Genomic DNA, 27,263 nt, shown 5'->3' on the forward strand with positions numbered 1-27,263 from the left:
CAGCCCCAGTTCCCGCAGCCTTTCCTCATATGAAAGATGCTCCAGTCCCCTGATCATCTTGCGCTATGATTGTAGTAACCTTCTGTATTTCCTTTTGATTTTCTGCTTGCTAACAGTCATTTCTATCTCCTTTGGGCTCTCTCCATGTGTTTTCTTCCACCTAAGTGCTTTTCAGAAACATGGTTCACATGCCTCAGTTTGTTCTCATTATTGCTTCACGTTTCACAAACATGGATGCAGAAAGCACTTTCACCTGGATGTGATAAAAGCACTGGCTTTTATCCACACTTGTTACTTCTTGGAGTAAAGATGCAATTTTACTTCCTTTTTATTGTCTTTTCACTTACAGTTGTTGTATTGTTGTATTTATGTGACTTTTGGTCTAAATAAGCTCTTGGGTAATGGCACAGATTCCCATGATCTGCAATTAAGGGGTTGTGGTCAAGCCAGAAAAATGCTTTGTAGGGAACAGGGCTCTGCATGCCCCTGTAGTTTGCTATAGCAAAATAGCATCTAAGAAGGAATGGGGTTGTGTGAGTCAGTAAATAGCAGGCTGTGCTTCTCAGAGTGGCTCGGTAAGTCGATACATTTTCAAACTGTAATTTTGGCATGTACAATAAGGTGTTTTTCTTTCAGCTGTACACATTGAGAAGATAACCCTGAAAGGAGTACCAAGAAAAAGGGCTGACAAACATTTGGAGTACACATTCAAAGTAAGCAAATAACCTCCAGAATATTGAAGTATTGTAGATGTATACGGCTTGTTTCAAATACCTGCCCAGAAGGTGATTTTGAGTTACACTGGGATCTTCAGAGATTCTTGGAACTATCCTGTAATTCTCTTGGATTCTGTGTACAGATCAGATGGTTTATGTAATTTTGGGCATATGGTGTAAAACATCAGCCATAGCTGAATGTGTGATGTCACTGCAGGAAACTTGACTTATGTTCACTTGGGATAAGCATTGCAAAGAATTGTAAAACTAGTTGATTGTTTGCTCAAGTAGCATAGGAGCATGGATCATGTCTCTGCAGCTATGTGTTGCTTGGAGTCATATGATCAACTTAGATCTCTTCAGTGAATGTTTACCATACAAGGGTGGCTCTTGAGGTTTTTGACAAAAGTAGGGACTGGTGTCTCTGTTTTGGAGTTTGTTAAGGTAAAACCAAAGAAGCTAAAAAATGTCAACAGTCTTTAAGGTCTACCTAGAATAGTCTTCATGTGTTATAAAACTCAGAGGCAAAACATAAAACAATTGTGTGGGAGAGTTTTAAACCAAACTGAAACTCTGCTTCTTACTGCTTCAGAAGAGAAGCTTTTGGTATTGAGGTCTAGTATTGAAGGCTGTAGGTGTTAAATAAGAGCTGCTGAGGCTGCTGGTGGTGATGCTGTAATTGAATCAAAGTAGTAATTTCTTTAGCAAGGACTGACTAACATCCTGAGTCATTTGGCTGATAGATGTGAGTCTGGCAGTGTACCAGATTTGAACAGAGAGTTAAATTTTACCTTTTTTTCTTAGATCAGAAGAATGTTTTGGGTCAAATGTTATAGCTGTCCATTTGACATGGGTCATAGCGTCCTGTAAATGGATGTGAATTGTAGAGTTTTGTCTTTTCTGGTATCACTAGAAACTTAAAATTGAAGTTCAATAAAGATGTATGTTGTTTCTGTTTTTCAAGTGAAGTAGTGGCAACATGTATCTTGTTGATCATGTCTGAAGGTGAAATATGCAAAAAATTCTGCACTCCTCTTTTTTCTGAGGACAGTAACATGGAGTGTGGCCTTTAAAGGTCAGCTTGTCCAATTATTTCAACCTTGTCATAGATCTTTTGTCTAAATAGTTGTGTGACCTGAGTACTAGCTAAAATGCAATAGTAAGTAGGAGAGGTTTGTACAGTATGCCCATATCGATTATTAATATTAAAAGTCACAAAACTGTTTTAAAAATTCAGCATATAGATGAATTTGACAGTGGTTTTGAATTTCTTTGTTAAAGGGGGAATGTGGAGATTTTGAGTAAACTTGAAACTCTTCTACCTCAGTTCTTTAGGAAAGAGTTTTCTTTCCTCATCTGTGTAGGTATATACTGTGCTCCTCACTGCAGATCATTTTGTGCTTGCCCAGACACTACTTTTTAAAGGTTATAACAGTAATTACAGTCATAGCTCTCCAACTGAGGCCATCGAGAGTAGTTGGCATTTCTGGGGACTAAGTTGAAGGCAGTTGCTGGTTGATGTTTTTCTCTATCAACTCTTGAGAGTAAAATGAGTACCTAATTGCTGTGTCCACTCCCATTACCCAGAATCTTCCCATGCATGTAATGGGAATCTTAAGCCTGGAAGTGGGCTTAAAGCCAGGCAGCACTCATCTAACCAAGCTTACTTCTGTTTTTCTCAAAATATGCATGTGAAGGTGCTGTTTTACTACTTGCATGTTGTGTCAGAACAGTAAGCTACTGAAATTCTGTTACAAGCATATAGCAAAATGCTGTGTGATTCTTGAGTAACTTGCACTACCTTTTATGACTTGTACCATACAGCAACTTCTACGACCATGTAAGGTTTTTTAATCAGTAATATAAGCATATTTTTCTTTTTTTTTTTTTTTTGTTTTAACTGATAACAATGGCAGTGAGAGCTCAAGCAGTGTATCTGCCCTTTTCTCTAATATCTGTTTTTTGTGGTTAATGATGGCTATTTGATATAAGTCCTGTAATTACAGAGCCTTCTGCTTGGTATCTTTCAGTCAGTAATCTTCAGGGACTTCATTGCATTCACCTGAATTTGTTCATACTTCCTTTAGTCACAAATAACATGAAGGTAATCTTAAAATGTACATTCAAAATTAGTATACATCTTTGAAAAGTACACCATTATCCCTGTTATTATGCCTGGTATTGTCTTATCTACAAGTGTCAACTTGTATGCTGAGATCGTCAGATTTATGAAAGTATAAGGATCAGCCACCTGGTATGATAGTTGGAAAAAGTAACTTTGTTCTCTTTTCCTTCCTTACTAGGTAACCTGGTCCGATCTTTCGGTAACATGTGTAACAAAAACACACCAGGAGCTTCAGGAATTCCTGCTAAAAGTATGTATCAAAATATAAAAATAGGGTTTACACTTCAGGTTTATCACTTCAGAGGTAGTGTGGGGGAGCTGGGATTTCTGGGGTGTAGCTACAGAAACAAAAGCATGCTACTAGATTTTTTTTGTACTTCTCAAATGTATTAACCATTTAAATCATGTATGTTGTGGTGCAGCAGCTTGACAGACCAATAAGCTCAGCAGAGTGTTTGGGGATTTTCTCAGGAGGAAGTAATTTATCTCATCTGAAATTGCTCTTACAGTTTTAATTGAGCTACCATAAAACTACAAGATGAGTTTTTAATATTCCCTACAGAGCTAATGTATAGGTACAAGCATTGCTTATTTACTTATTGGTGTACCTGTTAGAATGACCTTAAAGGGTACCAATCGAGTGTTCAGCTACGTTCCTCCCGTTCTCCTACCTGTAAAGACAAAGCACCAGTTTCTGAAATGTACCCTCTATTACCTACTTGCTGCAAGGAGGAGGAGTCAGGAAAACAGCCAAGATCCAAAACATTGAAGAGCAGTCCAGTTTGACTAATGGTAGCTCTTCTGATGTGGATTGTTTCATGTGCTGGCTTAACTGCTCCAGCAGAGCCTAGATACATAGAGGATGTCAGGACAACAGAAAGGCAACCATGGGATGCTGTGAGCTTGCTGAGGTGTTCTATGCACAGCTGAAAAATGTATATATGTTGTTCTGATAACCACAAATGGAGAAGACTGAATATTGAAATAAGGTAGGATAAAATTTATACCTTGCTTTAAAAAGCACTGTAGAAGTACAAATGCTGTCCAGTTCATGCACACCTGCATTTTGCCTTTTTGTTATTCTTATTTCCAGTCTGCATGGCATTATTAAATAGTACACTCAGTTTCCCAGGGACAGAAAAGAATGGTCAAAATGATGGAAGGTTCCAAGGTTGTGTATGATAGGAGCAAGATAACTGTATAGTTTCTTTCATAATAGAAGCACTGGTGGGAAAAGCTAAGGTAATAAGTGATATAATTTGGATACTTCATATTTAAAGAGCACCTTTGCTTAGGTGATAAGCATAAAAAGTCTTTTGCACATAGGAAATTACCTCCATATGTGGAAGGACTAAATAAGCTTCTAAGTAACAAAGCTACGTCTTTACCTGAAGTTAATCACCTAATATTGAGCCTAATGTGGAGACAAATTTAAATACGAAAGAGCAGGGCAGGAGGTTTGTTCATCCCTATGCTTCTGCAGTAGCTTTTTGGCACCTTTTGGTTAATACTGACTCATTCTTCAGTCAGAGTTCCTCAATAGCAGGTATTGAAGCCAAAGGGGTCAGTTAAGCAGAGCTGCTTTCAGTGCTTCTTTCTGTCTTTGTATCTAATACACTTGAGGTGCTACGGCACTGTTACTGATCTACTGCTGACAGCACCTGTCTGTCTGGATTCCAGAAGTTCCTTTTCTGTATGTTACCAAGCAATTATAGACATAATGTCTATTAGCAGCACTTCATTCAGTGAAAGAATCCCTTAGTGCTTTGCTGATGTACCACCAGCAGCATGTAATATCCCGCTGGCACTAGATTGAGTGTATTCCAGATATGATGCAGGAGGAAGATGCTTTTTTAGCACAAATTACTTAGTGCTGATGATCATAACTAATGGCAGATGTTAGCCAGATTAACAATAGCTTCAAACTTTAGGAAAAAAACATTTTTACTATGGCAACTTACTTTTAATTGACGCCAAATTAAGACTTTTTATTTTAAAAGGTTATAAATTAACACTTTTTGTCAATTTTAATTAAGTATATTATTTTGGAAGTTAATAAATGTGAAAAATCTTTGTCCTACGGGGTATTTTTCACTTAAAATTGACATACTCTTTAGTAGCAAGAATTTTTACCTTCTGAACTACAACATCAGAAGACCTCACTTTGCAATACTGGCATTGGAAATGGTTGTAATGAATTTTCATAAGGAATTTCAGTGTTAATAGCAACTGGAGAAGGAGCTGCTATTGATTAATCTCAGTATTGCCCAGCAAAGTCTACTTTATTATATAACTAAATCAGTCTCCTTTCTGTTCCCATTTCTTCAATTTAATCTAGTCAAGTGATGATAGTGTAGTGTATTCAGTCCTCCCTGGTAATTCTGTTATTTTCAATCTTTCTTTTCGTTTGTGAAAGATATAAAGAAAGAAATCACAGAAGCCCGTAAATTACTCTGGAAAATAACATGTTATTGGTACATTTCTGAATGTAGTTCTTTCAAATAGAGCTTTAAACTATCTCACAGCTGGATTTGATGTGAGGATTTACAGCAAAGTGTTTTTCTAGCAAAACTAAATTATGTTGATTTGTTGTACCTTTAGTTTGTAAATTACTCAAACTGGAACAATAGAGTTTCTTGTTGATACCAAAAGCTAGAAAGACCAATGATGAACAAATACAGTCTTTAAAATGTCAACTAGTCATTTTTCACATTAACCTTTTTTTTCAGCTCCCAAAGGAACTGTCTTCTGAAGCATTTGACAAGACTATTTTAAGAGCACTAAATCAGGGTTTTCAGAAGAGGGAAGAACGAAGGCATGCTGATCTTGAGCCCATAATCAGGTAAATATTTCAGCAAATAACCTGAAATGCATCACCTGAGAAGCGATTGAAGTAAAACTAAACGTCTTCTAGAGATTGTGGAAATACTGCTGACAAAACACAATTTGTGAAGAAAATGAAAAGGCAGAGATAAATAAATAAATACTCTTGACTCTTTTCTTTAAATTGAGACATTATTAAATGTTAATGGATTAGTTCTTTAGAAGTAATCATACAACTTCAAAAATACTTGTCCGGAGCAGCATTGCATAGCAACAATTGGCACCTCTGCAAGGATCTCACCTCCATTATGCAGGGGTGTGTTTAGAAATGCTCGAAACCATAACTCAGAGTGCATATGTTCTAATTTAGGACAGGATAGAGTGAGGGACATAACAGAATTTAGAAATAATAATTAGTACTATTAAAGCTTGTATATAAAATTAACTGTATCTCACACATATGTAAGAAAATGGCCCATACCTCCTAACCTACTGTTTAGCAGTGAGAGTGCTTGCTGGGATGTGGAGTGTGCTGGTCAAATCCTGTATCTCAGAACAGTGATATGAATTCGAGTGTGCCTCCCTGTTCTTTTTTGTTTGCTACAAGTATCTTCTTACTTTGGTTTTTTTTCAATATCAGAATTGTTTAATGTTGTTCAAAACAACCTCTTCATCAGGTTAGGTAGTGTCTCTTGAGTTAGGGTACTTGTTGAAGGATGAGGCAGTTTTTCATGCTTCTGCTCAGAATGTACTGTGGGTCCAAACGTATCAAACCTTTGGGTTTTCTCTTAGTAGGTTAGCTGAAGAAGATACAAAGCCACTATGTGTCTCAGCCTCCCCTTTCCCAATTTTCTTTTGATCTATAATACTGTTGTCTGTATTTGCTGGCTTGAGTGTCAAGCTGAAAGCTAACTATGTGACCAGTTCTGGGTAATAAACATTCTGGGTTTAAATGAACAAACTTATTAAATAGAGATTGACTGAAAACAATGTCTTGTAATGCAAAAAGGTTGTGAAGTCACATTGCACAGTAATTACAGACCCAAGAGATTGAGTTTAGGGATAAACTCTGAACATACCAACCATAACATGGGACTATAATTACAATTTGCACGTTATGTTGTGGCTGTGCTGGAATGATAAAATTACTAAACTGGACTCATAGCATTACTATAATACAATTCCATTTCCTTGCAGTATCAATTTAGCATACATATATACTTGAGGGTCTTAATTATGAGCCCACTTGTCAAAAATTGCTCTTACCTGTCCTTCCTCTGTAAAAATAGAATTGAGTAGTCCTTCCTGGTAAGCAATAACTGAAAACTTGGTGCAGGATGTAAACCCCATTCGCTTGTGGCCTATTTCCTTACCTAAAGCTAATGGAATTTGTTACTGACCTCTTGGGAACAAACTCAGGCCTGTGCATAACAATACTGAGACTCCCACTCCATTTGCTCTTGGATATAATTATGAAATTCAAGTAACTGACATGATAGGTGAATTCAAATTAGTATTTAACCAAATAAGTGTATTTAAGGAAGAGATGCGTTGGTTAGGGAAATTAAATATGATTATGGTTAAAAATACCCCAAGTTAAAATACGAGATCCAGTGTTTTTTGACTCACTTCAGACTCCTCTTTGGTAAGATGTTACAGATGGCTAAAACATTTGAACTGGGGTGGCTCAAAAGCATGTACCTTTGACTGAAAAAGCATTCATTGTACCGAGTTCTTGCTCTGACCATACTCCTACCTTGCACTGGATAGTAAAGCTCAGAAGTTTGCACTGAACATGCGATTTTAAGTGTTTGGTCTTCTTAAGAACTGCCTACTTCGCTTTTAAATGATACTGGTAAATTTTGGGTATTCTTCCTATGGAATGTTGCTTCCAGTTTAACAAACTCTCATTTAAATTTCAGGCAGCTATTTTCAAACACATCGCAAGCTTTTCTGCAGAACCAGAGAGTATACAACTTCTTCCAATCAATTTCATCAGAATCTTTGCACACTCACAGTAAGAAATATCCTAATACTATTTTATACAACAAGAAAATCTCTAACCCCCTATTCTTATTGTGCCTAATTACAGTCGTATAATTGTTTCTTCACGTTACATAGAATTCCACTGGTTGTATTTGAAGTCTCTGCCAATAAATAGTTGCTCCAACAGATAATCATGCTTTTGATACTAGGAACATACTATATAGTATCAGCTTGTGTTTTTGTCTGTCTTCTCCTCTGTATGATTGTGCTATTTAAGTGGGTAAATTTAAATTGAGTATGTTCAATAGTTTGTGACTCTTTTGCTTTTAAGAAGTCTTAAACTTTGGGGAAAAAAGCTTGAGGTTCCCCAGAAAATAACATCTGGTTTTTATTTGGTTTCTTTGGTAGCTCAAACTTTTTGTCTTGATATTTAAGCTTCAGATGTAGTTTGAGTACATAGTACATAAATGATGGGATAGCTCTAATTTCAGAATATACATCTTGTTCAGAGCATTTGCATTGCAGAGCTTTCAATGGTGGACCTCTTACCTACTCGTGCTTAGATTCTCTGTATGAATGCTTTAGATTGTGATCTTTGTTTCCGTTGAATCTTTTCTTCTCTCCGTGCATATTATACACCATGACAGTTAAGGCACTAAGTCTGAGGCTATTGCCTCAGAAGTTGCAAAAGACCTTAGTAAAGAATGGAGTAAGTTGGAGCAGTCAAACAGATTGCTTGGAAGGAATTAGAGGAATGATGGCAGACTTCAATTTGAAATGATGTGTGTGATCTGTGACAAATGTATTCTTTCCATGATGACACAGGCACTACAAACAGACTAGAACCTGTCCTTCATTTTGGGACACTTAACCTTTTTTTTTATAGCAACACTTTGGACATTCTTACATGGCAGTTTTGTGAAAATGTTAAGTTAATGAGGCTCAGGGCAGTTATGAAATCACATAGAATTTACTGCTGTGAAACTTCTCACAACTGTTGTACTGAAAGGCTGCATGGGGAGGAGAGAGTTGCTGAAATCCAGAAAGAGTCATGTTACTGATAGGCACACTGCAAAGAGTAATGCATATTTTAGTCTGTAGGCTACATCTAGGTGGGAAAGACTTGCAAATGCATTGTTGAAGGTGATAGTTTTAAGTGGTTTGAAAAAGAGCTAGTGCCGGGTTCTACCATCATAGACTTGACTGGGTTAGTACATGGGAGCTAATTTTTATAATAATAAATGGGGGTCCTACTGTGTACAACAGGATGAGCGTGAGCCAGTAATGTGTCCTCGTGGCCAGGAGCCAATGGCATCCTGAGGCTATGGGCAGTAGGTCAAGAGAGGTTCTCCTCCCCCTCTACTCTGCCCTCACAAGCTGCATCTGGAATATTGTGTCCAGTTCTGGGCCCCTCAGTGCAAGAAGGACAGGGAGCTGCTGGAGAAAGTTCAGCACAAGGATCACAAAGATGATGGAGTGGAGCATCTCCCTTATGATGAAAGGCTGAAGGAGCTGAGGCTCTTTAGCTTGGAGAAGAGGAGACTGAGGAGTGACCTCATTAATGTTTACAAATACATAAAGGGTGAGTGTCAGGAGGATGGATCCACGCTCTTCTCAGTGATGTCCCATGATAGGGCAATGGGTACAAGCTGGAACGTAAGAAGTTCCAAAGAAACACAGGGAAAAACTTCACTGTGAGGGTGATGGGGCACTGGAACAGGCTGCCCAGATGTGTTGTGGAGTCTCCTTCTCAGAAGACTTTCAAAACCCACATGAACGAGTTTCTGTGTGACCTACTGTAGGAGGTCCTGCTCTGGCAGGGCAGGGTGGACTAGATGATCTCTAGAAGTCCCTTCCAACTCTTAAGATTCTGTGATTCTATGATATTGTGAAAGTTCATGAGGATTTGACAGATCTAGAATGCATGAGTGATAGGATGAGGAATTTAATTGTTTAGCAGAGAGGAGGGAAAACTGCAGTGGAAGATGACTTAAGTTTTCAAATACGAAAGAGTCGTAATGTAATGAGGATAATCTGTTCTCTCTGACGGATAAGACAGAAAGCACTGGGATTAACTTGCTGTGAGCAAGATTAGGACTGGGAGCAGGTGAGAGTCTGGTCATTACTAGACAAGTCCAAAGCGGTGAGGCAGTGAGGTCAAAGCATAAAAACAAGTCAGTAGGTCAAGGTCAGAGAGGTATGTGGACAGGCACAAGCATGGCTGCAGTGCATCCCAGGCAAGACTCAGAGCTCAAATGTGACTCCCAAGTTGAAGGAGGGAGGCCCTGGAAGAAGCCTCTGCCAGTTCTTTTCCCAGCACTGTCACCCAAAACTGCAAATTTGTGCTCTATCAGATTGCTTTTCGAGCACAGGCAGGATGAAGCCCATGGGAGGGCAGGGGTAGAGGTTGCAAAGCCTATTGGTGTGATTTAGGGCCCTGTCATTGACTCGGATAGGAAGAAAATGTTTGATGAAGACAAATGGTGCAGTAAATTGGAGCGTAGTTGTTTCGAGGGGAGGAACTGGATGACTTGTCTGAGGTAGATCACAATTGCATTTCTTATGAAGCAGGCTAATAAAAACTGTACAGAGGCAAAAGAACACACACTACTCATTGCCAAAATCACCACAATTAAGTGGCTCGTGGGTTATTTTTTTATTGGTGGCCTCTGTGTTTTTCTAGGTTTCCTGTTTGGGATCCCTGGAACCTTGCTAATAATTGCAAGTTAGCCCACAGTGACATATTTTTAATGTGACAGCGTTGGAGGAGGGGGAGGAAGCATATCTTTAAGAAAAATCTCATCACAGTTCTCAAATCGATGTGCAGAATGAATTGGCATACAAAGCATTTGTGATTTAAATTGGTCTTCAGTTGCTATTTAGAGTTGGGAATAAAAATGTCTCTTAACAGAAATATAGAGGTATTCACTCTTTCTGAAGAGTATGATTTTAACAAAACTTACGTGGAAGTAAATTTTATGCTCAGTGAAGGGTCTTTATACCTTAAATAATTGTTGGGATCTCACACTGAATAGTACATTAATTAAGTGTAATTATGCCATCGTGGTTCCAGTAAGGAGGAAATCAATTAGCTCCCTCCTGTTTCATAGCATCAGTTATTTCAGGTGCCTTTTCAGGTTGGAGAAGACTTCTGATTTCAACAGACTTTATTAGAGCGTGATCTCTGTGGACTGTAGTATCTTCAACGCAGACAATGTTCAGAAGAATCTTCCTATCAATGTTTCAAGCTCCTAAGCAAGATTTTGGATGCTTTTACCTGCACTAACTTGGAACTTTTTAGAGAGAAGGAGTAGACTCATAAAGTTAGATTCATTATCAAACTAAGTTCCTTTTCAGAGCATGGCAGTGGTATTTTTGTAGCAAACCTGTTAATAATATTCCCACTTCTTTTTCCTTCCCATCTGGCATAAAATGTCAAAAATTGTGCATGAGGACTGTGTTAAAGACACTAAGAGACTTTAGCCCAAATGAAGTCTCTTTTGGCAGATGAATGATTTGACAGTGGAGTGTGACTTGTTGCAGAAGAGTTCTAGTAACTGTCATTGGTCTCCTCTCATTTCTTGCTGTAGAACAACAGGACTCTCAAAAAAATCTGAAGTGCAGGACAAGGGAGTATTTCTAATACTGTAATAACAATCCCAACCTTTTGAAATTGCACTGTAGCTTAAAAATTATTTTGCCCACTCTTTTCTTCAAAGCAACAGTATCTCCATAGAGCTTTTACTCTTGGAGATTGCTTGCTTTGAAGGAGACAATGTTAAATTTTTTGCCCCACTCAGACAGCAAGTTCAGTCTTCCATTTCCCTAGCTTCCAGACGAGTGTAAGCATTCAGGAACTGTCTAGTTGTTCAAGATCTATAAAGTTACTACGTGAACTTTATTCTCTGCAGGTAACTTACAGCCCTCTTTGAAGACCGTTAAGGCACCAGAACACTTCAAGGAGGACAGTTCAGAAGCTTCAAGTCAGGAGGAAGGTAGTTGTGTACTCAAAGGTGGTTTTTCTCTGAGAAGTATTACCACACTCAGTTCTGGAAATCATACAGTTGACTGATTTCTTCATTGGTACAAAGCTGACATATTTGAATGAAATCTGCTATGTAAATGAAGAATTTTTATATACTTTCAGCATCTTCCTTGGGAGGCTGCTACATAATTCAAGGAGTGGGAATGCTTATAGACAGCTTGGAGGTAGAAGTTCACAGCTGTGTTGAGCAACCAGGAAGATAACACTTTACAATTTACTTGAGCCAAGAGTGTGGCTTTTTGTGTCTTTACCTAGTCTTCAGTTACCAGGGTTTGAAGTTGAGTGCAGCATTTCAAGTGTGTTGGCCCTGCTCTGGCAGGGGGTTTGGACTAGATGATCTTTCGAGGTCCTTTCCAGCCCTTAAGATTCTGTGATTCTGTGTTTTGCAGTAAATACGCCAAATTTTTCTAGCTTTCAGCTTTACACAGAGAGGATGTTTAAGTTCTTGTCTCCTGTTCTTAACCTGTGTTGCTTTTATACTCTGGACTGTCTATGTTTGGGACTGTACTGAGTATTAATTACAGTCTGAAAGCTGGTGTTTTCCCAAATACTTCAACAAAATTTCACGTGTGGAATCAGCAGCCCCGTGACTAGTCAGCAGCTTCATTCTGAAAGGATGGCTAGCCAGTTTTGCATTGGTTTCCATAGCAAATCACAGAATGGTAATAAGGTTCTGTTAGATGGAAAGGATGAGACATGGTACCTGTAAGTGAACATGAACGACCAAACACTTGCACTAGCTTTCACAGAATGGGACCACACTTAGCCTGTTACCTATTAATAAGAGTTAATAAGAAGCTTGCAGCTGACTTTATGCGCAGTCAGGAATCCACATCATGCCGTTCAGACAGCTTTTTCTTATTTTTTAAAAAATTCATTACCCCATTCTTCTTTACAATCCAGAATGCATCACGTGCATTTACAATATATTTGGAAATGGCTCAAAAAGTGCTTTATATACTCTCCTTAAAAAAGAGAATCTGCTCACGAGATGAAAGTCCAAATGCGTTTCAGAACACCTTCTGTGCTGTTCTAGTGAAGTGTTACCAGAAGTTTAAAAATGGTGTTTGTTTTAAAAGGGGCCTTTTTGTTCAAATCATAATTTGGACTTAGGTGTCGCATTGAGAGAAGTACAGGCAAAATTATAGCTACCAAGAAGGCTAAGATCATCAGCAGCTGGAATAAAGAGAAGTTGCTTTTGTTAGAATTGAATGATTGCCTTACAAAGAAAGGCAGACGAGAACTCTAAAGTTCTCGTTTCTTGTTTGAGGCAGCACCTACTTCTACATCAAATGCAATTTATAAAGCTTTCCTTGTGGGTTGAATTTTGAGGTTCAGAATGCGATGTTTCTGTGTAAGACTTCTCTTTGTTCACTATTAAGAAACTGTGACATGGTTTTGAGATTAATTTTCGCAGTTGAGAAAAAAAATCAGAATTTCGTACTTTGCCAACTGAATCCTTTCTTCTCTCTGTCCTTTCGTACTGGGTGATATTCAGTCACCCTTACGATTATACAGAGGTGAAAGAACACAAGTGGTTGTCATAGTTCCTATTTTTCTGGTTTATTCTTCTGTGAAATGAAGGGTAGAGAGTTTTGGTTATACTGTCTGTACAAACCGATCTGTCTTCTCTGCAAAACCTGTTAATTTCAGCACTGTAAATTAAGCCTGGCCCATTTAACAGAGGTGTCTTCTAAGTGTCTGGTAGTGATGAAGAGATGAATCTGTTAGATTGATCTAGAAGAGAAAAATAAGCATTGCTATTGAAATTGTGTTGTGTTTCTTTTTTTTCCAGATATAATGCAACACACAGCAGTTCACAAGAAACATAATGGAAAAAGTCCTGTTGCCAAGTAGGTACTAGGGTGTAATGTGACCATGCTACATTTCTGAACCTCATTTGTTGGAGCTTTGAGTGTTTCCTTCAAGATTAAAGCTTGTTTGTGGGGTTTTTTGTTTGGTTGGGGTGGGATGTTCTGTTATTTTTTGCTGTTTGGGGGCATTATTAACTTAATCTGTATTTGGAAAATATTTCAAAAGATTGTGTTTCTAAATCTGTAGGTCTGGTTCATTTGGAACTCTCTTCTTCCACAAACTTTGTGATTCTTTACTACTTGATTTGATATTTTGGTTTGTGTTTATAAGCTGAGTAACATAAATTTGCATTACGTATATTTTTTCCCATGTGTGCTCAGCCCCATGCAGATGGTAAAAATTTTCAGTGCTGTTGAGTTTCATCTTTCTTCAGTAGCTTCAAAGATGACCTTGTAGGAGAAGGTAGTCCATTCTTTCTCTTGCTTAGAAGCAATATATGTATACCTTACTAGTTTACATCCATTGTAAGTGGAAGCACTTCTTACACATCAATTTATATATTCTTTCGGATACAAGAAGTGTGTAACGTGAATTCGTCCATTAAAGTATTTTGACCAGAAACTTCGGATATTTTTGCACACAGTTATGCAATATTTCAACTATATTAAGAGAAAAAAAATACATACAAGATTTATTGTGGTTTGTAGGTTTTCTGTGTTGTTTTGTCTGTAAAATAGGTTTATTACAGGAGGAAAAAAGTTAACCTGAAATTACAATAATTAGAATATAAACATAGCACAAAACAATATTGGTTAAGGTTCGTACCTCTATAACAGCTTCAAGGTTTGCTTCTGTTTTGCTTTTTTACTCTCCTACTTACATTTCTTCAAGAACTGAATGTCATCTTGACAAACTCCGTGAATATACCAGTGGATATACAACCTACCATGAAGTTGTAACAGTGGGATCCAAACTTAATAGCATATAGTTACTAATAAAAACAAATTGTCTTTTTCTTATTCACTGTATAATAAAGTATAATAAAATAATACCAAAGCTAACTGTAGTTCAGGATCTGTCTTTCAAGTAGGAAAGACAAAGACAGACCTTTCCACAAACTTCTGTCATAGAGCCTTCTTTTGTTAGCTGTTTTCTGTATTTAAGGTGAGAAAATGTGTTTACTGCTTGACTGCTAGAGGTGTGTTAGTCCTCTCCTGTTCGTGTTGTGTCCGTCTCCTCAAAATCTGTGCCTGCTGTTTACAGGTTCTAAGGAAGTGGCACTGAATAAAACTTTTAAAAATATGTACAAAACTGTTTAGAGTCAAGAGCAGTTCATCTCACCTGTGTGTGCTGAGGGAGCTGGGTGATGTTATTGCTAAGCCATCATTTTTGAATGCTCATGGAGCACAGGTGAGGTGCCTGAGGACTGGAGGAAGGCCCATGTCACTCCAGTCTTCAGAAAGGGCAAGAGGGAGGAGCCAGGAAACTACAGGCCAATCAACCTCACCCCCATCCTTGGAAAGGTGATGGAACAGCTCATCCTCAATGTCATGTGTAAACACATGAAGGAACCAGATGGTTATCAGGAGAAATCAACATGGATTCACCAAGGGGAATCCTGCTCGACCAATTTGATGGCTTTCTGTGATGGCATGACTGGCTGGGCAGATGAGGAGTGAGCAGTGGATGTCATCTACCTTGACTTCAGCAAGGCTTTTGACGCTGTCTCCCATAACATCCTCATCAGAAAGCTCAGGCAGTGTGGCTTGGATGAGTGGACAGTGAGGTGAATAAGGAGCTGGCTGAATGACAGAGTCCAGGGTGGTGATCAACAGAGCTGAGTTGAGTTGGAGGCCTGTGGCCAGTGGAGTTCCACAGAGGTCAGTTCTGTGGCCAGTCTTATTCAATGTCTCCATCAGTGACCTGGTTGAGGGGACTGAGGGTCCCCTCAGCAAGTTTGCTGATGACACCAAACTGGGATGACTGGCTGATTCCCCAGAAGGCTGTGCTGCCATTCAGCGGGATCTCGACCGGCTTGAGAGTTGGGCAGAGAGGAACCTCATGAGGTTCAGCAAGGACAAGTGCAGAGTCCTGCATCTGTGGAGGAAGAACCCCATGCACCAGTACAGGCTGGGGATTGAGCTGCTGGAAAGCAGCTCTGCAGAGAGGGACCTGGGAGTTGTGGGTGACAGTGAACTAAATGTGAGCCAGCAATGTGCCCTCATGGCCCAGACAGTCAATTGGCATCCTGGGATGCATCAAGAACAGGCTGGTCAGCAGGTTGAGAGAGATTCTCCTCCCTCTCTGTTTTGCCCTGGTGAGGCCTCATCTGGAGTTCTGTGTCCAGTTTTGTGGGCTCCCCAGCTCAAGAAGGACAGGGAACTTCTGGAGTGAGTCCAGCACAGGGCCACCAAGATGATCAGGGGACTGGAGCATCTTTCATACAAGGAAAGACTGCAGGAACTGGGGCTGTTTAGTCCAGAGAAGAGAAGACTGAGGGCGGAACCTTATTAACACAAGTACGTAAAGGGTGGATGTCAGGAGGAGGGGGTGATACTTATTTCTGTATTGTCCATCAGCAGAACTAGGGATAGTGGACATAAACTGGAACACGACAAGTTCCACTTAAACACAAGGCTAAACTCCTTTGCTGTTCAGGTGAGGGAGCCCTGGCACAGACTGCCCAGGGAGAGTGTGGAGTCTCCTGCTCTGCAGGTTTTCAAAACCTACCTGGACATATTCCTGTGTGACCTGATCTGGGTGAACTTGGTTTAGCAGAGGGATTGGACTGAATGATCTCTAGAGGTCCCCTCCAAACCCAATCATACTGTGATTCTGTGATCTTGAATAGCTTTGGCACCTTTCAGGAAAATTTGTACGTTTCATCTGACTACCTTCTGGTTTTATTCAGTATGGCAACCTTACTCTTGAAAAGGTCCAAAAATGTACTGGTAGGAATGAGATCTGATATCAGAAAAAAAGAAAATGGGATCACAGCCTGCATGAAATGACAGCAAATTTGGGCTTATGTCTGAATTTTGAGAATTTATTGGATTCTCACCATTTTCTTAATATTCTATTGTACATCTTCTAAGTAGTTGGAGCACTTATTTCCAGAGGTATTTGGTAAGTAGATAAGGGAACTTCAGTGCATCTTCTGCTTTGGAGTGAGCTAGATTTCTGACAGTATAGGAACTGAGTAACATTTCATATTGCAGTAACCTTCATGAAGCAGCATGCCAACAGCCCCAAATTAAAAGGCACTTTAAAAGACACTTTCAATTATCAGCATAAGTATTTTGATAACAGTGTTAACTCCTTATTTTGGGGGAGTGTTGGTGAAAGGGACTTACAGTCAGTTGTAGGACATAGTTTTGATGCTAGATAGATCCCTGTGACCTACTGACTCTTGTCAGAACCCTGACTTTTTCCAGCAGTCTTTGCTGACCAGTGCTCTCAGACTTAGTTAAGTATTGCTCTGACTGGATGCTGCTAAGAGAAGCAGCCAGTCAGAAACTCAGTGGAAGTCATTATACTGTCCAAAAGTAAGTGACAAATGCAACTCCCCATTTCCAGCACTTCTCAAAACTTGCAATCCTGGTTTCCAGACACTGCTCAAAACTAGCAATCCTGAAGTTAAAATTGCAAATCTACATGACTGTTCTGAAATTCAAACACACAGCTGCAGTATGATCTGTAAGTAGCCATGTACTCCTTGCCTTGTATGTCTCACGAATTCTGAAACGGCGCTTACAGATTAATTGCAGCTTTGTCATTAATGATGAGGAAGAAAGAAGATTAATTCAGAATACATTTTTTATCTGGAGAATTTCTGCATATCTGGTGTGGAAAAAAGAGCAAAGGAAAAGATTGTATGTAGAGAAGTACTTGTATGTAGAGAAGTACTTATGGGGATTCTCTTGAGCACTGTTCTTAACAAATTCTGTTGTTCTGAATTTCACGTCAATTTGTAGCAGACAAATGAGAAAGGAACTTCAATTACTTTCAGATCATTAGTATAGCTTCAGAACACAAGAACTCTTGTAATTTATATCTTTTCAATCTCTTGGGAATTTATAGGGTTTTCTGAAAGCAGAATACTACAGTTTCCCAACATGATGTCAAAATGTGTGCAGCGTAAGGAAAGCTTGCAAGTTTGTTCACATCGGCATAACTTTTGTTTTTCCTTTTCAGCAGCACTAGCAGTGCAAAATGTTCTTCACTGGATAGCCTTAACATACAGCACTCTGAGCAAAATGGGGTGCTGGACTGGAGAAGAAAAAGCTGTCTTGTCCAGCAGCACCCAGAGCACTGTACAAATCTACTTGACCAGGTGTGTTGCTGTTTTTTCTTTAAAGCTGTAGTCTGCGATGCTTGAGATGGCTGACCACTACACATGATTAGGTTTAGCTTTAAAAGATGAAGAGCTCTGCTAAAACTGTGCAAATAAGAGTCAAAGTTAAAGTTGATACTGATTTGTCTTGATTAGAAAAACCCTCATAATTACTTAGCACTGTCTCATAAAGTTGTCTCATATGTTTGTGAATTTGTAAATAGATTTCCTAGTAGGGTATAAGAAAGTCTAACGTTCATTTCTAATCAGTCACTTTCCTGTTACTGTAATGTATTGTCATCAGGGAGAATTTCATAACACTTGTGTTATTTCAGGGATCAAACTAGAAGTTGTATTAATAACTAAACCATATTAGTGGTACAGTAGGTGCAACAAGTTAAGCATATTTTTGTCTGTCTCACCTCCTTTATCTGAGTAACTTGAGTTTTGTTGAAAAATGAATAGCTGGATGCATACACACTTTTTGTGAGATTTGTGTCTCTTCAGTGGTCAATGTTGGTGTGAGTATAGTTGAGAAGAATATTTATAAGTCATCTACTGAAACTGAGGCTGCACACTGCTTATGTCTGGAAAACCTTGAATGTTAGAATTGCTTAATATTACTCTAATTCTACATGCAGAATATGGCTATTGATTGTTATGTGGAGAATAACAAACCAGACCAGTTTCCTTATTTTGCAAAGCAGGGTGATGAAGTGAGATTTGTTTCTAATGGTGAGATGGTAAACTGCATCAAAGCTTGAAATATTGCAAGATTGAAGCAAGAAAGAAATTAATATACTAAAGTAGAGGAAAAGTTATTTCCTATTAAAAGGTTACCCAAACACAGCATATTTGGACAGAGATTATTTCTGAGGTTTTAAGTTTTTATTCCTCTGCCAAATATGAGATACTGCTAGCAACCAGTAACAGTATACTTAAAGAATTATGCAGGTGCAATGTTTTTTCTGACGTGCCTCTAGGTCGTATTCTAGAATTTAGTTTAGCAGCAACCTCCAGTTGAAGGCTGGGTACCAGCATCATACCCCCAGTCATCAAATAATACTACTTAAATCAATAAATTCCATGTAGCCCCTTAAGCCTTCTGATCAGCCTTTTTAGGAGTTATGTGATAAAAACACATTTGATTTTATCCTCGAGAGGAAAGACAGCATGCAAAGAAATATTTGACTGATATCTTTGAAATACTTGCAAGTGGTAATTTCCCAAGTGTTTTACTGTTAATGGCATAAAGCAAAGACAGATGCATTGTTCTAAAGGCTCAGGTGCACTGTACAGGTAGTTTTATGGTTATAACACCTCTGGGTGTACTGGTCTCGGACTCCCAATCTTGTCAGTCTAGAAGAGGGATTTTTTGTTGGCTTTCATGATGTAAATTCTGCTTTTTCACTAGCATCTTGGTATTTTCTGTCTAGCATACACCAGAAAAACGAAGTCTGTCTGCAGCAAGCAAGAAGAAAGGAAAGCCACAGCTGGAAAAGTAGGTTTCCAACGTAACCAATAATCCAGAAAGGGTGTAATGCATTCACTCTGATAAACAGAATCTACAATCTGTTGCCTTGTTTTGCCATTGTGGAACAGGAGCTGGCATAGCATGAAGCCAGACTACATAAAAATCCTTAGTTTATCTTATGAAAATAGTCACTTCAGAGTGTAATTGTGTGCATTCATTTCTCAAAATCCCACTTGTCATTTAGCTAAAAGGTAGTGAGAGAAGGGAGGTTCTGAGCCAACACTGAATTGCCTTCCCCCCAATATTTATTGGGAAGTTAAAAGGTGTAAAGGTCTTCAGAAAACACTGATAAACAAATAAGAATTGACAGCAGCCTTTAACTTATGAAGTAGGTGTTAACTTGTTCCAGCGTTTTATGGAAGATAATTTGAACGTCAGAGGCCTTCAGAACTTCCTGGGGGCTACAGGATCCTTCACTGTGAGGAAGCAAAAACATTTCCACTCTTATATAGTACTCTACCTGCTTCCAAGTTGACACTGGCATTTTGTTACTCTGTAGGTAGATGCTTTTATGCTGTTCTGGTGTAGTGCTGGATTACACACATGAACTTTAAGAGAAGGCTTCAGTATCAGCTGCACCATTTCTTTTCTTAGGCGCATTGCTTGTGGTTTAGCTCCTGGTATATTGTACTAACAGCATTTGCCTGTTTGTTTAATCTGTTAAATGTTCATTTCTGACCTGGAGTCACTGCCTCTGTATACAGCGGCGTTCATGATTGGTTATTTGTGCGTGTGCATTTGGGGAAAAAACAAACATTAAAACTATTTACACAGGGAGAAAGCAAAGAAACCTGAGTGCCGGCTGAATAACAGGACTAACGGGGTTAGAGTCGCAGCATCGCAGCACATCCGTACAGGGACAGCAAAAGGTAAGGAATTTTTTTCCCAAGCTGTTTGTAAGAAACAATTTCCAGCTTTGTTGATTTATTCTTTATTCTGCCATAAAGGAGAAATCACAAGTTTGAAATCTCTTTTGGTGCAAGTCGGCATGTTGACTGTCTGGTCTCTCTTTGATTTGCTCTGTGGAACATGCCAGTCTTCTGTATGCAATTGCTTAGGGTATGTCTCTTAATGCATAGCTGGAAAATCACTAGTAAAGTCTCCCTAAATTGCATTAAGTGGAGTAGGGGTTGCAGAAACAGTTACTGTTGGACTACTCGTGTATGAAATGTAACGAGTGTATGGAGGCCCAGCAACTTGCCCATAGTCTTCTCTTCGCAGCTCACTAGTTTCTTCAGCTGTTGTAGATTGGCCCATGAGGAACCTGTGTAAAAACCCTCTTGTGAGAATCATTGATGAACTGTAGTGTGTAAACCAAGCGACTACTGAGCTACAAAGCAGAATTGTGTATGCAACTGGATCAGGTGGTCCAGCAAAATCTAGTGGTTAGCCCAAGACTTGTGTGCATCAGCCAGTTACAGGACAAAATGATGTGTGTGTACCTTCAGTAAATGAGTCTCCAAGCTTTATTAGAAGTTTCTGAAGGACTATGTTACCCTTGGACTTTTTCATCTTAGTGTTTTCTAAGGTCCCATATTGGTTGTGGCCTTACCTCTCTTGTACTTAATTCTCATGACAGATAATTAACTAAGAATTTGCCTTTTCCTACACCACCTAACTGGCATAAGCGTTGAAAGGACTTGTACAAAGTGTACATCTGGTTTTTGTTTCCACTTTGGAGTACAGTCACAATTAAGCTTCCATTCCTTCTTCTTACTGCTTCTCATCTTAGAGAGTTTCAGGTGAATCCTGTTCTGAATTAGTCACGTTTCGTGAGTATTTTTTTGTTAAGTTCTACAAAGAATATTTGACTAAAACTTTTAAGAGTTCACAGTTCACAAGCTTAGCAAAACCAGAACAATTTCAGAAAGCTATAGCTAAGGGCTGTGCAAGTGAAACACATGCTCTGCAGGATGGGTTTGCTACATTTCTGATAGATTGCTCTTCTCATCAGGCAAAATGCACAGAGCTTTTATGAACTGACACTAACTTTCAGAGGTGGTACAATTTTGTGTGATGTAGTGCAAAGTGACATTGGGATTGCATTGCCATGGGTGTTCCATCAACTCACTCACCACTGCTCTATGGATGTGAAACTGCCTGCCTCATACTTTTGGCTTGTTAAGGCCCCTTCAAGCAGAAACTGCAACTCAGAGACTGGAAACAATTACATGCTGCTCAGAGATGAGCTTTCTACCTGTGTGCTTGTTGTGTATGAACATCAAAATGTCTTTTGAAATACTTTATTAGAGACATTAAAGAAAAAGCTTCATGTTGCAGTCTGAATCTCTGCCTGGCTTTATAAATCCAGGCTTGGTTTGAAATGCTCTATTTTGAGTCTCAACTCCATCATGTTTTCTTTCATTTTTTCCTCCCTATTTTTAGCTTTCCTGAGCATCAGTTAGTTAACACTTGCAACTTTTCAGATGTGGTATTTTGTCATTAGCACTCCAGACTTCTGCTTTCAGGGACAGGACGTTGACACTGCAGCTCCAGGTTGTTAGATACTCAGAACACTTTTTTAAATGATGTGGCCAATTACAGGTTTAATCCAGGAAATCATTTCAAGAATTGAAGCATTGGGGCAGCTTTTCAGTGACTTATCCCAAGCTGTTAAACTTGCAGTAGCAATAATAAATGAATCAATAATGAAGAACACAGTATTGTTTTATTAGAATTACTAAAATAAAGAATAGCATTCTGTTTTTTGCCCATGAGCTTTGCCAACTGAGTTTGTTGGGGTTGGGGTTTACTAGAAGCTAATATCTGGCATCCATTCTGCAAGAGGGTGCATCTGTCTTGCACCTTCACCTCTGAGACTGAACTTGAAAGCCAGACTGTACTAGTTACCTACTTGATTTCACTGGTAGGATCTAAACCAACCCTGAAAGCTGTTTTCCAGCAAATAAGTTTCCCATGATCCCATTCAGAACTTGGAGAACACTGGGGTTCATAGAATCATAGAATGGTAGGGGTTGGAAGGGACCTTGAGAGATCATCCAGTCCAACCTCCCTGCAGAAGCAGGGTCATCTAGATCAGGTTGCATAGGAACATGTCCAGGTGGGTCTTGAAGACCTCCAAGGAAGGAGACTCCACAACCCCTCTGGATACTTCTTTAGTCCCCTGCTTTTTCTTTAGACAGATTTTGTTGATACAGTTTGCTTACAGGCTCTTCTAGAAGAGATAACTGCTAAAAGGGGTTTTATTTTGCTGTTGCCCCCTGAGTTAGCTTTCTGCCTTTGCTGGTATGACCAAGCAGTATTGCATCTCTTTGAATGCAAATGTTTCTGAAGACATGATTATTGTAGCACAATTTGGTATAAGCATCACAAAATTCACTAAGGATGATCATTCTTTTCACTCCTCTGTATAAATATAAATTTTCAGTGTCACCTTCTTTACCACTCAGTCATCTCAAATTTTGGGACAAGATGGGTCCCGGGTGCTGGGAGTGGGGGTGCTAGGAATACAGGGGATGAGTGCAATCAAGTGGGAACAAACCAAAATCGGAACTAGAGTGAGATGTGGGCAAGACAAAATAACCTCACTTTCATATACTGAGAATAAAGATTAAAATGCCAATTTTTATTTTCAGATCTGAATTTGGACGCTGGATCTGGCCACGACACGTGTGGAGAAACGTCATCTGAAAGTTACAGTTCTCCTTCTAGTCCACGACACGATGGGAGGGAAAGCTTTGATAGTGAAGAAGAAAAAGACAGAGGTTGTATTTATGGAGAGTGTGCATGAATGTCTTTATTCCTAGAGTGATCACTTTCTTGCATTAATTTTAATGACTTTCTCAGCTTTTTGAGCTGCTTTCATTTCTGAATGAGCCACAGAACACATTGTGCTTTGTGGCTTTTGTGACTGGGCAGTTTGAAGGCCTCTAGCCAATAGCAGGGCTGTTGTAATACTGCTGAGCTTTGTATTCCTACACACATGTAGTAGTTTTCTGACCTCAGCGATATAAAGCCTCTGGAGAAATTTCTGCAGTACAGTGATGAGAAAAACTTTGGCATGAAAGGGACTGGTTTTATATGAAATTGTGTTTGGTTTTTCTGAGGGATCTTTTCTATTGATGGTTTAATGTGCCACCCATGTTCCTCCCAGGTTTGAGTAAGCCATGTTAATATCTGTCTGGGTAGATGCCAATTCCTAATTCGGTCTGTGTCCCACTCTTCACATTTGCAGATACACACAAGTCAAAAGCCAGGAGCTAGTTGTACAGGTTGGTGTAGGCAAGTGGTGGTGATTGAGCTACCTTGTTTTGGATGAACAAAAATAAGTAACTGACAAGTAGCTGTGATTTGGGAAGACATAACTATCACTTGTGTCATCAAACTCAGGAGGTTTTATATGGGTAAATGAGCCCAGGAGGTGACTCTTCTATTGTTTCAGATTTATTCTTCTGACTGACAAATGCTTTTGTCTCCACAGATACGGACAGCAATTCCGAGGACTCTGGGAATCAAAACACAACCAGGTTTACAGGCTACAGTGCTGTCAGTTCATCAAATATGAACAAATCATCCCCTCAGATCTCTTCAGTGACTAATGAGAATGGAAGCCTGTCCGAAGATCCTTTGAATGCAAAGTTTCAACACATTTCCTTCATGCCTGCCTTACACTGTGTGATGCACAGCGCAGCCCAAAAGCCCGAGGCAGTCCCGCCCCCCATCTCCGCCGAGGGCAAAGCGATGGGGGTGCTGGTGAGCGCGCCTGCTGTGGGCTCGCCGGGGAGAGAGGCTGCCAATTCCCCTCCTGGGGGAATGGGCCCCGGCACCTCCGGTGAACCCGAGAAACGCCTCGAGCTGATGGCTTCCCCTCTGCCAGTCCCATCCACTTTCCTCCCACATTCTGTCCAGCCCGGTAGCCCCGCTTTGCATTTGGCGATGCATCGGTTGAAAATGCCGTCTCCGCAGGCGTCGTCGGAAAGCTGCACAGCTAACGGACCGCAGCAGCCGGCGGGAAGCTTGAGTATTGGATCACCAAATACTGCCTTTATCCCAGTCCACAATCCAGGTAGTTTCCCGGGATCCCCGGTTCCTACTACAGATCCCATCACAAAACCTGCGTCCCAGGTGGTAGGACTGAATCAAATGGTGCCTCACATTGAGGGAAACCCAGGAGCAATCCCTCAGCCTACCAATCTAAAGGTAGTTCTTCCAGCAGCTGGTCTCTCCACAGCAGCACCGCCACCTCCACCAGCCTCCTACGCTTTGCCAGGCAGCCCTCACGCTACCAGCGTGTTGCCCAACCAGAATACAAACGTGCTGAGCACTGTAGCGACTTCCTCCCCGCCTCAGTCGGCTGCTTTAGGTGTTGGTCAGGTTCAGTCCACGGTTCCTCCTGCGATCCCCACACATACGCCAGGCCCTGCCCCTAGCCCCAGCCCCGCTTTAACACACAGCACTGCACAGAGCGACAGCACATCCTACATCAACGCTGTTGGAAACAGTAACACTAACGGGACAATGTTGCCTCCGCAGCAGTTGGGGTCTGGCCCTTGCGGTTCTTGCGGACGTAGGTGTAGCTGTGGGACCAACGGAAGCCTTCAGATTAACAGCTATTTTTATCATAACCCACTTCATGGACAAGTCTACAGAGTTCCACCTTTCTTCACTCTGCCGTCACTTTGCAATGGCAGCTACCTCAATCAAGCACATCAAAGCAATGGAACACAGCTTCCTTTCTTCCTGCCTCAGTCTCCGTATGCAAACGGGCTTATGCATGACCCGGTGATGGGGAGCCAAGCCAACTATGGGATGCAGCAGATGGCAGGATTTGGGAGGTTCTACCCCGTATATCCAGCACCTAACGTAGTTGCCAACACAAATGGGTCAGGACCCAAGAAGAACGGGAATGTTTCATGTTACAATTGTGGTGTAAGTGGACACTATGCGCAGGACTGTAAGCAGTCATCCATGGAGGCCAGTCAACAAGGTAATCATGATAACTCCCAGCGGACTTGCTTTGGAGTTTAGCAGTTTCTCTTTACCTTTCTGAATGTGCTGTTTCTGGTCGTGCAGAAAGGCGTGCGTGCGTGTGTATGTTTTGTGTAAATGGTTGTGCACTAGTGACCTGCTCTAAAACTGCAAAGTATCTTAGCTCTGCCTGAACATTTTTGTAGAACAGTGCCAGGGAACAACGGGGTTCACAGCCTGAAGGAGAAAGAAAATGGGTGTGGATCGGAGCTGGGGAGTCAAACTGTGTCAGTCCTAAACTGTCATTCCTTTGTCAGCGCTCTGGTTTTGGCATCGCCCGTTGATTCGGTTTTTCCATTCCCCTTCAGTGGGTTTTTTTTTGGAGAGAATTCATTGGCAAAAAGTGAAAGATGGGTTACTGTCTGTGGTACAAACATGGACTCTTAAAAACTTGTGAGAATTTAAAACAAAACCCCAACAGACTGGCCACGTGATAACTTTTAACTTTTCAGAAGCTTACCCTTGCGCCACCAGCCATCCTTCTGTGCTCCGTCACACAACACAAATGAAACGTGCTTTAAACTTTTCAGACAAGTTGCAGCAAAAGGGCAGAAACCAATTGGAACTAAAAATCAAAGGAATGGCTTCAGGCTTATATAAGGCCGCTTCTCTCTCCATGCAGAGGAATGGGGGAACACAGTGTTTGCGTAGAGCGTAAACTGTTCTGATGCTTGGCCTGTGCCCATTCCCGCTTGGTTTGGTCGGACTGGAACAGGAAAGACGAACCTTGATGGGGGTCTTCTTTTCTTTGCATTTTTCCAGTGAAGGTAAAGTCTTATATCTACTGTCTGTATCTTTTTTTTTTTGTCTTTTTTTGTAAACTTGGAGTTTTAGCGAGCAGATGAAAGAAAAAAAGTGTAAATCTTAGGACCTACTTTGAAAGGACTGAAGGATGATAGTGCCTTTTGAAGAGCATGTCCATTTTGATACCTTGTAGTGGTTTTGTAATCCATTTTAATTGTGAGCAGTGACTTAGTAGTTCTCTTTCCTGTTTTAGGCACTTACAGACTGAGATACGCACCTCCCCCTCCCCCTTCCAATGATACCTTGGATTCTGCAGACTGAAACAAGTAAACATTGCCTACTTAAACTGAAGCTTGGGGAACTGGGGGAAGGTGTGTGTGGGGGGGAGGGAGGCGGGGTTGGTCTTGTGTTTTGGGACATTCCCGGTTCTATATTCTTTTTTGGAATTTTTCATTGCTTTTGCACCTCTCTTCCATACAAAAGAAGAAAGCTGAGTCCCTGGTCTCCTCCTGGTTCTACAAAAGGCTTGCATAATGCATGTAATTCAAACACACAGCCAAACAATCAAAGAGAGCATTCGAACCATGCTTTTGCACTGAAGACTTGAGACATGTGCAATGTTTACTGCATTTTTTAAAAAAACAATAAAAAGTCCTCTGACCTCTGACATCACTGGTGGAGCAGCCATATGGTGAAAGAAGAAACTTGGTCATGTTCCCCACCACAATCTTCTTCCCTCCCCCCCTGCCCCACCCTGCCCCTGTTCTCCTTATGCTGCTGTTTTATTTTCTTCCCCCGTCTGTCCACGTGGATTTGTTGGACTTGCATGAGTGTTTAGCAGTTCATACAGACCCTGCCCCTATTCTAAATTAATGCTCATGAGTCGAGGGGAGGTGTTCAAACGTCCCGTTAGGAGAGTGCAGAGGGACACGCCATACTGTATGTGTACCGCCTCTGACAGCGATACACAGAGTCTCAGAGAAGCGAAAACAGCAGAGCAGGAAGGGGCTGCAGCTGTGTGGACTGGAACAGATTTACAAAAACGAGCGAGCTTAAAATTGACAAGATTTTTTTTCTTCCATTGTAGCTTTTTAGCCTGTATGTTCAGCAACAAAGGTGACAAAAAAATGGTATGAATGTTGTACTTCAGTGTG

At 40.3% G+C, this 27,263-nt stretch overlaps 1 protein-coding gene across 3 annotated transcripts in view; it reads left to right on the forward strand.

Moving 5' to 3' along the window:
• The window catches only part of ZCCHC2 (zinc finger CCHC-type containing 2), a 43,508-nt gene extending 17,013 nt beyond the window's left edge, over positions 1-26,495 (forward strand). The window contains exons 3-15 of one of the 3 annotated variants that reach the window (XM_061994849.1): positions 637-713; positions 3,020-3,091; positions 5,571-5,683; positions 7,587-7,681; positions 11,562-11,645; positions 13,491-13,548; positions 17,705-17,843; positions 19,280-19,344; positions 20,152-20,246; positions 22,974-23,102; positions 23,819-25,324; positions 25,988-26,132; positions 26,363-26,446. In XM_061994849.1, the coding sequence (XP_061850833.1) occupies positions 637-713; positions 3,020-3,091; positions 5,571-5,683; positions 7,587-7,681; positions 11,562-11,645; positions 13,491-13,548; positions 17,705-17,843; positions 19,280-19,344; positions 20,152-20,246; positions 22,974-23,102; positions 23,819-25,324; positions 25,988-26,016 (2,462 nt within the window). In that variant the 3' untranslated portion in view covers positions 26,017-26,132; positions 26,363-26,446. Of the gene's footprint in view, positions 1-636; positions 714-3,019; positions 3,092-5,570; positions 5,684-7,586; positions 7,682-11,561; positions 11,646-13,490; positions 13,549-17,704; positions 17,844-19,279; positions 19,345-20,151; positions 20,247-22,973; positions 23,103-23,818; positions 25,325-25,987; positions 26,133-26,362 lie in introns of all 3 variants that reach the window. The other 2 variants (XM_061994847.1, XM_061994848.1) reach the window with 2 other exon arrangements.
• Positions 26,496-27,263: the final 768 nt, after the last annotated feature.

Source organism: Colius striatus, chromosome 4 (genome assembly GCF_028858725.1).
Source record: "Colius striatus isolate bColStr4 chromosome 4, bColStr4.1.hap1, whole genome shotgun sequence".
Lineage (NCBI taxonomy): Eukaryota > Metazoa > Chordata > Aves > Coliiformes > Coliidae > Colius > Colius striatus.